This window comes from Helianthus annuus, chromosome 7 (assembly GCF_002127325.2).
Source record: "Helianthus annuus cultivar XRQ/B chromosome 7, HanXRQr2.0-SUNRISE, whole genome shotgun sequence".
Taxonomy (NCBI): Eukaryota; Viridiplantae; Streptophyta; class Magnoliopsida; order Asterales; family Asteraceae; genus Helianthus; species Helianthus annuus.
Genome location: NC_035439.2, coordinates 87,613,525 through 87,625,382, shown reverse-complemented (window position 1 = coordinate 87,625,382; position 11,858 = coordinate 87,613,525). Strand labels below are relative to the sequence as shown.

The window sequence follows — 11,858 nt, the reverse complement described above, 5'->3', positions numbered from 1 at the left end:
CCTAAATACCCTTAATATAACATAGAAACAAGTTTTGGAGGGTTCGGTATGGCAAAAACACACTTATTCATGCTCAGGGATTATTTATGTCAAGTTCGTGAAAGTTTTCCAATTTGCATATTTCTGCATACAGACCATATACGCACATCCAAAAATTTTTGTAATCATTAAAATCTTGTATTTTAGTGATGAGAATGAAAAATATCCTTCGTTGCGTAATTTGGATCGTTTTCACGTCCGTTTGAGCATTCGTCGTAATTAAGTGAAAACGTACAGCCAAACGAACCGACATCCACAATATTTCCGAGCATATTCCAAGTCCCATATGCTTTTTACATGAACCTCACCTTACCCCTATAACCCACTTAATTTTTAGTAATTTGATTTTTCTCTAATAATTTACATTCATTTTCTCTCTAGACATTTCAGTAGCCATTTTGTTGAAATTAGGATTTTATTCAAAGCTAGGTGTTTTTTTTGTATCGTAAATTATAACATGTCAGTGTCGAGATGAATCGAGCTAAAACCAACATCCATCCAACATCCATACTAATATTTGGTTTTATGTTTTTCGATTGATGTGAAACACGTATCATGACTTTAATAGTTTTTGAGTTGTTACATCAAATACATATATTATACTGTCAAAGTGTTTCGTATAATAAACATAACCAATAGTATTCGGTAATAGTGATATTAATATTATAGATTATATGTATTTATCATACTATGCAATATGCTAATATATACAAACTAGGATTAAGACCAGCTCGCGTTGCAGCGCGGGTACATCGTAAACATTGAATGGATTGGTCCAACCGTTATATGATGCATAACCATATGAAAACACACATTTCGACGTATCCATTTGAACACAATGTAACCTGTATAAGTATTGTGATTGGATCAAACATAAAGTAAATCAAATTCATATCAAACAATCATAAGGTATTATATGTGACCCAACTCATACATAGAAAACGTAACGGGTATGAAGGAAAATATGCACATGTAATCGAAAGAGATTAATTAGAGTTTTCGAAAAAAGGGGAGAAAAAGAAACCATAATTTGACTCTACTCGGTTCGAAACAAACTTTACGAAACATACATAAAAATAAACACGAAAAATATTATATTTGACCTGAATCATTTCTCAAAAAAGTTTACGTCGAAACGTAGAATAACTTGAATTTATACCAAAACGTACATAAAATATGCATGTAAAAATGGTTTCTTTAAACGAAAACGTACTATATTTGACCTAACTCGTCTATAAAAATAGTTTACGTCGGAATGCACAACAAATCATATTTATACCTACCCATACATAAAATATGCACGTAAAAAATAGTTTTTAAGTAAAGAAAGTTTAGGGTAAACCGAAACAAAATATTAGTAAAAAATTTAGTAGGTTAAAAACGTTCGTAAAATAGTGCCAAGTAGCACCAATGTCACAACGGCATCGACTCTCAACATCGTAAAAATAAAATAGATAAAATGGGAAAAATTACACTGAACGAAAAGCAGATTTAAAGTCGTTGAATCACGCACACCCGTTACAGTGTGTTAATGCGAAGAAATTAACCAAAAACGTAAAACGTAGAAAATAATAACTTAGTCGATCTAGGACCCGCCCGTTGTGGCGAACTTGTCAAAGGAAAAAAATAGAGCAAAAAACGTTGAAACTCACATGCACGCTACGACGTGTTAACTCGTAAAATTTAGAACGAAACGTAAAACTTGCGAAAGATAGAAAGCATGGGGGACCAAAGTTGTAAATAATAAAGTGTTGTGTTAAATTATAAAAGATGGAAAACTTTGAGTTAAAAAATAAAAAAATTAAAAGGGATTAAAATACAAAATATGAAAATGTTTGGGTTAAAGTGAAAAACAAAAGTTTTTTTTTGAAAAACTCCTCAAATTTGGGGTACAACACCATAATGCAATAAAAAGTTGCTAATTTATAATATGGAAATATGCAATAACAATTTATTCCATGTTAAAAAAACTAAGCTATTTTTAGTTAAGCTAAATACACGATTAATCACCCACAACTGACCTACTATAACCATTAAAATTGATTAACCATAACGATCATAACTGATCAGTTATGATTATAGTTATCCATTAACCGACATCGTGGTTATTGTTATGTGGTACACCAAAACCGACCCAAAATATGTTGCATGAGTAAGTTCATATATATTAATTATTAAATAAATAAATATGATTTTCTCGTATTTTTGACAAGATTTAAACCATTAAAATAGGTGGGGTCTATTCGCACACGCCCTTAGTCTATTTAAACACTCCAAAGCGCCCCGCTATGGCCAAAGCTGGGCGCTTTGGTGTAAAGTCAACAGACAAGGTCTGACAGGTTCAGTCCTTGTCTGTTAACTTTACACCAAAGCGCCCCGCTTTGGCCTAAGCTGGGCGCTTTGGTTTTTTTTTTTTTTACATTTTGGGCGTATTTTAATTTAATAGATGAAGTTTGGTTTATGTGTGGAGGGCTTGTTTGTACAAAACTAAAATATCTAAAGCCAAAGCATTGTACAACTCTCAACGCATAAGATACAAGTTAATGTAAATGTGTATGTTAGATCAACATCATTTACTGTCCTTTTTTTACTTTTCTTATTAACAATTCATGTAATGAGTGTAAATAGGACAACACGGTACAGCCTTGCAGTGTTGCAGGGAAAGACTAGAGTACCTTTCCACTGTTCAATTAATTCCCGCCCAAACAAAATTGTTTGTTTGTGTATTATAGTCTCACTTTTTACTTTTTTTTTATAGAGGGTGTTTGTAATTACTTATTTAACTTAAAAAATACTTTTTGGCAAAACAACTTATTTAGTTATAACTTATCCAAAAGCAATTCTAAAAATGTGTTTGGATGAGCTTATTAGGTTGGAAAAGTCATTAAGTTGTTTTAAAAAATAATTGGATAAGCTTATAATGTGGGAAAAGATAATATTTCAGGAAAAGTTAAAATAAGTTTTAAAAAGCCAAGGTTAAAAATAATTGGATGAGCTTATTATAGTTGGAATTCGTGAAAGGAGATGTCTTATTTTAGATTTTTGTATAGTCTCTTTCACCGGAAAACATAGGACATTATGATGCGCTAGTTAGACGGAAAACTTATCCAAAAGCAATTCTAAAAATGTGTTTGGATGAGCTTATTAGGTTGGAAAAGTCATTAAGTTGTTTTAAAAAATAATTGGATAAGCTTATAATGTGGGAAAAGATAATATTTCAGGAAAAGTTAAAATAAGTTTTAAAAAGCCAAGGTTAAAAATAATTGGATGAGCTTATTATAGTTGGAATTCGTGAAAGGAGATGTCTTATTTTAGATTTTTGTATAGTCTCTTTCACCGGAAAACATAGGACATTATGATGCGCTAGTTAGACGGATCAATTTCAAGGGGGTGGGACAGAGCGCGCAGCAGCCAGGCATATATTATACAGGCATATATTACACATTCAAGATGTATGTTAAATGTGTTTAATAATAATCAGGTTAATTCTTTTACAATCCAAGAGTACGTTTGTGTTTGTTCAATATATGCGTTACATCACGTTAAAAGCCGAATGTCACTGACACGACCCAATCAGATTCAATACGCACTTGTATGACCCAAATGACAATATACATCATAATACTACAATTAATGAAAAAATACGTCATGTACATGTACGGTAGGCGGCTAATACACATAACACTACTCATAGGAGTACTTGTGCTTTCAAAACGAAATGATACGATATAATGGAATACGACATCACACGTAACCGATTTGATCCGGAACTTGCAGTATAGTCCATATATATTAAAAAATAATGTATAATGGAAAAAGCGTAAAATTTAGACTATTATCGATGCGTTTGTGAATTAAAAACAATTTTAAAAAATTTAAAAAAGACCCATTGCGCTGCGCTTTGACCTAAGAGGGGAGTTTTGCCCGAAAATTTAAAAATGTAAAAAAAAAAAAAAAAAAAAAAAAACCTCAAAGCGCCCCTCTTTGGCCATAGCGGGGCGCTTTGATGTAAAGCAACAGACAAGGTCTGACGCGGTCAGTCCTTGTCGGTTGACTTTACACCAAAGCGCCCAGCTTTGGCCATAGCGCGGCGCTTTGGGGTGTGAAAATAATTTTCTCCGTGTGTAAATAGCATGATCCTTAAAATATGATTTTCTTCTAACAACTTGACCAAGCCTTTGAGTCGTCTCTGACACATCACACTCCTTTTTATAACCAAACAACACCGGCGTCTGTTAAATCACAGCATCCAACACCTTTCACAATTTCGCAATTTCACAAATCAGCTACCAAATGTTAGCCCAACCGGATTCCCCTAAACCCTCACCGCCACCACCACCGGAATCCACTGAACTCACCACCACCGAACCACCGTCGTCAACCACCACCACCTCCGCGTCCGTCTCCGCCGCCACCTCCTCCGACGAAACCGGAAACCCCTCCCCCTCACCCGATCCGTCACAAAACCGTCCTCAGATCCCTATCACATGGCCTTCCGGCGGCACTCTAACCCTAGATTGGGTAACAAACCTCATGTCAACGTTCGACTGGTCCTCTCGCAACCTCCGGCCGTCGGAGCTTCCGACGGTGCTGCCGTTGGAAGCGTTCGACGGTTTAATACTGACTGCGTCGAAGATTTTGCATAAGGAGCCGAATTGTGTGCCAGTTGAGCCTGATAAGGATGCGGTGGGAGCTAGTGTGGTGGTTGTTGGTGATGTGCATGGGCAGCTGCATGATGTGTTGTTTTTGTTGAAGGATTCTGGATTTCCGTGTGAGAATAGGTTTTATGTGTTTAATGGTGATTATGTTGATAGAGGAGCTTGGGGACTTGAGACATTTCTTCTGTTACTGGCTTGGAAAGTGAGTGATTAAATTTAAATTTTATCTGTTTATGGTTAATTTTGTTATAATTTGGATGTTATGTGTTGTTATTATGATCTGTTGATAGAATTAGATGTGCAGAATTTAGAATTTGTTACTAGTTAGAATTAGAAACAAAGTCTTGAAATTCTAGGGTTTGGAGAGGAACAAGAACTCTAAACTGAACGACCAACAAAGCGCGATCACTCGCGTAAATCTAATGGGAAAAGGCCACCTACGCCCGCTAACGCAGACGGTGCTCGTGACCCAGCTGGCCACCCTTCCAGAGGAAACCCACCGCCCGAAGGCCCACTGTGCCTCAATCCATGGCGTTTTTGCTCCAGGCGAGACTCGAACCCATGACCTCCACTTTGGAAGGTCATGGGGCTGCCAATGCACCGCAAGGTCATTGGCGGATTTAGATTATCTAACAATAGGTTATGCTTTATGAGTAAGTATGACAAACAGTTTAGTTGTTTTAATGGAAGTCTTTTGTGTAACATCATTTAGTTAGCGTAATAAACCGGTAATTACTAATTAGTAACGTGTCTCCTTTTAGAGGACATATATATATATTTTTTAAAAATGTTTAGTTGGTTTAATGACAACATGGTGTTCTCTTACTGGCTTGGAAAGTATCTGTATCTGTTCATGGTTAGTTTTGTTTTGTTTTGTTAATTTTGTTAAAATTTGGATGCTGTGTGTTATAATAACGATATGTTGACAGAATTAGATGTGCAGAGTTTAGAATTTGTTCCAGATGAGGAATAAATAAGAGAGGGAACACTGAACAGAAAGTCTTGGAATTCTATGGTTTGGAGAGAAACAAGAACTCTAAACTAAGATATAGATAGTAATTTGGATTCAGATCACATATCTAAGTATCTAACAATATGTTATGCTTTATGAGTATGTTTGACAAACAACTTAGTTGATTTAATGGAACTGGAAGTGCATTGTGTACTTTGTTTAGCTAATGTAATAAATCGGTAATTAGTAACGTGTCTCCTTGTAGAGGACATTTTTAACAGTATACAAGGATGTTGCTGTTAGTATCTAATGTTTAATTTTATAGTTAGAAGGTGGGGGATGATAAAAGGTGGCTGTTAAACCCTTATCTGTCTTGAGAAAGTTTGTTCATTTTGTTTAATTTGATCACCGAAGTTGAGTTTCTCATTCTGATACGAAAGTGAGTGATTCTATCTGTTTATGGTTAATTTTGTTTTGGTTTTTGACTTTGTAAATAGAGTTTTTAATTTGTGGGGATTGTTTTGTTAATTTTAATTAAAGTGTGGATGCTATGTGTTGTCATTATGATCTGTTGATAGAATCAGTGTGCAGAACTTAGAATTTATCCCAGATGAGAAACAAATAAGAGAGGGAACAAAAAATCTTGAAATTCTCGGGTTTGCAGAGATAAGAACTCAAAACTGAGATATAGATAGTAATTTGAATTCAGATCACATAACTAACAATATGTTATGCTTTATAAGTATGTATGATGTATGATAAAGAACTTGGTTGATTTAATGGAAGTCTCTTGTGTAACTTCATTTACTTAGTGTAATAATTGGTAATTAGTAAGTAGTAATGTGTCACCTTATATAGGACATCTTTGACAATATATAAGCATGGTGTTGTTAGTATTTAATGTTTAATTTTATAGTTAGAAGGTGGAGATAACAAAAGATGGCTGTTAAACTCTTTTTTGTCTTAAGAAAGTGTGTTCATTTTGTTTATTTTGATCACCGAGGTTGAGTTTCTCATTCTGATATGAAAGTGAGTGATTCTATCTGTTTATGGTTAATTTTGTTTTGGTTTTCGTAGATAGAGTTTTTAATTTGTGTGGATTGTTTTGTTAATTTTGTTCAAGTTTGGATGTCGTGTGTTGTCATTATGATATTAGTTGATTTAATGAAAGTCTCTTGTGTAACTTGTTTAGTTAGTCTAATAAACTGGTAATTAGTACGTGTCTCCTTTTAGAGGACATATTTTTGTAAAATTTAAACCTGGTGTTGTTGGTACTTAGTAATGCCTTATATGTTCATACTCAATGTTAATTTTGTAGTTAAAAGGCGGGATATATAAAAAGATGACTGTTTAAACCCTTTTCTGTGTTAAGAAAGTGTGTTTATTTTGTTTAATTTGATCACCAAGGCTGAGTTTCTCATTCTGATAACCACATGTTTTCTAGGTGTTTATGCCACACAGAGTTTTCCTCCTTCGCGGGAATCACGAATCTAAATACTGTACCTCAGTTTACGGATTTGAAAAGGAAGTTTTAGCCAAATATGGCGATAATAATAAAGGAAAACACGTCTATCGTAAGTGTTTGGGGTGTTTCGAAGGACTTCCTCTTGCTTCAATAATAGCAGGGCGTGTGTATACAGCACACGGAGGGGTTTTTCGTAATATACCAGCTACCCCATCAAAACGGGCTAAAGGAAAAAAGAACCGTAAAGTTATACTGAGCGCAGAGTCGGTTCCGTTATCTCTTGGTTCTCTAGAGGAATTATCTAAAGCTAGACGAACTGTACTTAACCCTCCATGGGAAGGCCCAAATTTGATCCCCGGAGATGTTTTATGGTCCGACCCATCTATGAAACCGGGCCTTTCTCCAAATAATGAAAGAGGCATTGGCCTTTTGTGGGGTCCAGATTGCACCGAAGACTTCCTAAAGAAATTCGGTCTTAAGGTGATGCTATAAATATGTTCTTCATTTTTACGCCGTTTATAGGTAACCGTGAACCCGTTTAGCTAAACGGGTCGGGTTCGGGTCAACCTGTTCGGGTCGGCGGGTTGACGCGTTTAACCCATTTATGTTATATTTTTTTTTACAATATGTTTTATGTCATAAATTAAATTGGGTGTGTATTTTATACCATAATTATAAACTTAAAAAGAGAAATTGACATAAGATTTTATAATTTAAATGTAATTGTATTTTATACATTTGTGTTCGTTGTAGTAAATTTTAATATATTAATTTGCGGAAAAAAATTAAAAGGTAAAAAAAAATCGGGTTGAACGGGTCATGGTCGGGTCAACCCGCAAATATTCGTGTTGTGTTCGGGTTCACATGTATGACATATTTTCATGTTCGGGTAGGGTTGAACCCGCCAACCACTAACACGACCCGTTTAGCGCCCCTAAATCATCATCATTATTATTGCAGTTAATTATTAGGTCTCATGAAGGTCCCGATGCAAGGGAAAAGCGGCCCGGTCTTGGAGGAATGGATGAAGGGTACACGATAGATCATGTGGTACCATCGGGAAAACTGATTACAGTCTTCAGTGCTCCTGATTATCCACAGTTTCAGGTGTGTTTCGGTTTCTGATTATAATTGCTCTACTTAATGCTGCACGTTATGTTTGTTATTGATGCTATACGTTATGTTTGATTGCTTGAAGTAGAATTATCATATGTTCCAAGTTCTTTCATTTTTATATATGTGCACTAGTTGAGCCTATATTTATATGTTTCCTCTCATATGGTAAGCTAATAATTAGTCTGTTTATAAACTTATATAATTATTTATTAAATGTTTCATATATCTCATGTTTTTTGAATTTTGAACCCTCTAAATTATTTACTATAAGATAATGGTATCTTGAAAATACATATCAATCTGTTTATAAACTTATATGATTATTTATTATATTTAATGTAAACTTATATATTGATTTGAGTTTGCTATAGTTAATTTAAGTTTAGTATCAGACGCTTCTCATTGTTACTTGATGTTGAAAATAGATATTTACTATTTGCTATAATTTTCATACGTTAATATATGTAATTTGCATATGCAGTGTGATAGTAGTTGTATGTATACTGTTTCTTTTGTCCAAAAAATGCAGCGTTTAACTGGCACATGGGTTGATAAAAGTGTTTTTGAATATTGATTAGTTGGCTAAGATGCCTCGTAAACAAAATTAACCATATAGGAATTAGGTAAACATGATCTTGTAAATGTATAAAGTCAAACATAATTTGATTTGCTTTCAAATTTTTTTAGTTTTATTATTTTTTACAACATATAAAAAAACAAGGCCATGTCATTGATTAGCAATATAATTAGGTATAAGAGAATCCTTTTTGATCCAAATTCTAATAAACGGTGATTGATTAAAGAAGAAATAATCTGTAGAAACTGCTGATTGATAGTTAAGGATAAAAGAATCATTTGTATTTGTAATCTCATTTTGCTGATAACTAAGAATAAACTTTCTTTCATAAAAATATTTGTTATTTAATTTAATTCATATACATTTGCACAATATGAAATAGTTGATCGTCAATTAAAGGACATCCATCATAGCCTGCATCTGAATAACATTTAAACCTCATACGCCCTTGGTTCTTGTACACTGACTGATCCTTTAATAGGAGCTCCTTTGATATACTCCAGCTAGCATTTGCAGACCTCAATACGACTTCCCAATGAGAGTTACAAGCTATGCAGTTAATATCGGTTGGATATCGGTTATCGGCCCTCTACAAAATATCGGTTCCGACATTATCGACGATATTGACCGTTATTTTGGATGTCTTGGTTGATCTGGACTTGGAGGAAGATTTCATGGCTTATGATTAGGTCACGTTACAAATATAATTGTCTTGTAATTGTTATCTACATCACCTCCAAAGTAATATAATTGTCTCGCTAGTTGCAGCCATGGACATAGGTCAGATTAGGTTAACTGGTGTTATTTTCTTCTCTGTTTTGCGATTTCTGTCTCATTGTGTGAGAGAGAGATTGTTTGAGCGACAAAAGAGTGTTCTGATTCAGTTCAATATATGTGCCTCCATTTTTGGAGTAAAGTCCAACGACATCCGACGTTGGTTTTTCCACGAGGTAAAGGAACCAACTCCCAAGTCTCGGTGGATTGCAGTGCAATGCAATTCCATAATTTCATAAGCATTGCTTGACAGTTGACACCACCCTGTAGTCTTAGGATTAGGATTAGGAATAGATGCAAGACTTGCAACACTAACAGAGAAGGTAGGTGATATACAATCACAATTTGAATTTCGAGTATATGGGATAAAGGTTAGTGGTCAGGTCTTGTACGTTTTCGCTCGGAATAAGAACATCGTAGAAGGAGAAGAGTCAGAGGGGGATTGTTCATAGGTAGAGCGTATGATAATTACCAGCAGTTCGAGCTGTACAACAAGGATGTCTATAATAGGTATATAAATGTCCTTGACTGCGTGTTTGTATGAGCATCTTTCCTAGCTCTGAACAAACTTGAAACCTTATGTATTTAGTTATAATAATATCCTTTATAAAAATCCACATTATTTATCTTAATATTCTTTAAATCAATCAAAAACTTGTACCCAAACACTCTCTTTTGACATGTCAGGCAACCGAGGAGCGGTACAAAAACAAAGGAGCATACATTGTCCTGAATTCCCCCAACTTCGATACTCCAATCTTTCATAGTTTTGAAGCTAGCATTCCTAGACCCAAGGTATGACCTTTTATTTTTATTTTTTATCATCAATTACTTGTAATAAACAGAGGGATCAATATGAAAATCAAATCTTGATCCAGGTGAACCCCTACTATGACTTTGAAGACGTGATCGATTCCGATGAAGAATTAGATTTAACGAAGATGGTCGAGTCTTCCTAAATGAATCTTATCAGTTTTCGTAAGTGGTAACTTCACCATGAGTTGATTATATAATTTATTTATATCATGGTTTTGAATTTTTTTATCTGTTCTTCATTGCATAGGAGGTTTAAGTGTTCATGATCTTGTCTTGCAAAATTGTGCAAAATTGCAAATGTAGATTTGGTGTGTTGAGTTTGTATCTATATATGGGACAGTTGTATATCATTTTCCCAGAACAATGAGGCTATTGAGTTTTGTACTTTGTTCCCCAGTACTTGTACATTCCTTTAGTCTGATTTTCATTTTTTCAATTGCTCTTCACTACATACCATGATGCGGTGAGCAGGGGCGGACCTAATGCTTTAGCAGCCGTAGCACGGGCTACGGCTCAACTACGTATTCGTAGTGTATTTTTTTTTTATTTTTTTTCGGTTTTATACCAAGGATATCCCTAAAATAATACAAGGATACCGGTAACCAACCCAAACCAAACTTGTAGAATAAGGGAGCCCGATTGAAACAACAGCCCAATTGCCCAAATTTATAATAATATGATTGATATTGTGGCCCAGTTAGTTAGGTATTTGTTTTACTTTATTTATTTATTGTCGTTTTTCTTTATATTGAATGATTGCACGGTAATTTTTTCTTTGGGATACCCTTGATTTAATTTTTTCTAAAGCACCCACTTTTTTGGCATTTTATGGATCGTATAATTTTGATTGTCTTTTCATAAAAATATTTCTTAATCAAATTTTACATTTTACAATAAGTTTATATTTGAACTTAGAAGAATTTAAAAATAGATTATAATACCATGTATAAAGCAAGTGCCCTTGTAAAGAGGTGGTAAAAAAACCGGTTAAATAACCGTTGCCAGGTAATAACTGAAACTGGAACACTTGTTATTAATGGATAGAGGAGTAACTGATATTTTAGGTATTTTTAACCACAAATTAGTAGCCGGTTTGGGATTTTGCAGGAGTAATTGGTTTTTTAACCGGGTTTTTTTACCGACTTTAACCGGTTAACTGGTCTACTTTTTTTCACCCGAACTAGCCGTTGGAGACCGTTAAAATGCCGTTGGAAAACGGCTTTATAGCCATTAAAGAGCCATTACATTGGTTTTCTTGCTTATTTTCACCACCATAACATGTATTTATGTGTTCTGTGTATTGGGTCAGCCACAAACTTTTCCAAGCTAGAAAAACACTTGAGAAATAAAAAATCACAAAAAAACTTTCAAAGTTTCTTACGCTTGAAATGGCTAGTTCGAGTGTTCATGATTTGACTGGTGTCGTGGTTCCTCGAGTGATGTAAGCGTGAAGAGGATCCT

General features: G+C 34.5%; 1 protein-coding gene across 2 annotated transcripts; it reads left to right on the top strand.

Moving 5' to 3' along the window:
- The first annotated feature begins 4,216 nt into the window (after nt 1-4,216).
- Nucleotides 4,217-10,793, top strand: LOC110886765 (serine/threonine-protein phosphatase 7). 2 transcript variants are annotated; one of them, XM_022134605.2, is made up of 6 exons: nt 4,217-4,899; nt 7,094-7,594; nt 8,075-8,221; nt 10,269-10,376; nt 10,460-10,559; nt 10,645-10,793. In XM_022134605.2, the coding sequence occupies exons 1-5, from the start codon at nt 4,333-4,335 to the stop codon at nt 10,538-10,540; spliced, it is 1,404 nt and encodes a 467-aa protein (XP_021990297.1). In that variant the 5' UTR covers nt 4,217-4,332; the 3' UTR covers nt 10,541-10,559; nt 10,645-10,793. The 2 variants fall into 2 exon arrangements, with proteins under 2 accessions (XP_021990297.1, XP_021990296.1); XM_022134604.2 differs by having other exon boundaries at nt 10,460-10,793.
- Nucleotides 10,794-11,858: the final 1,065 nt, after the last annotated feature.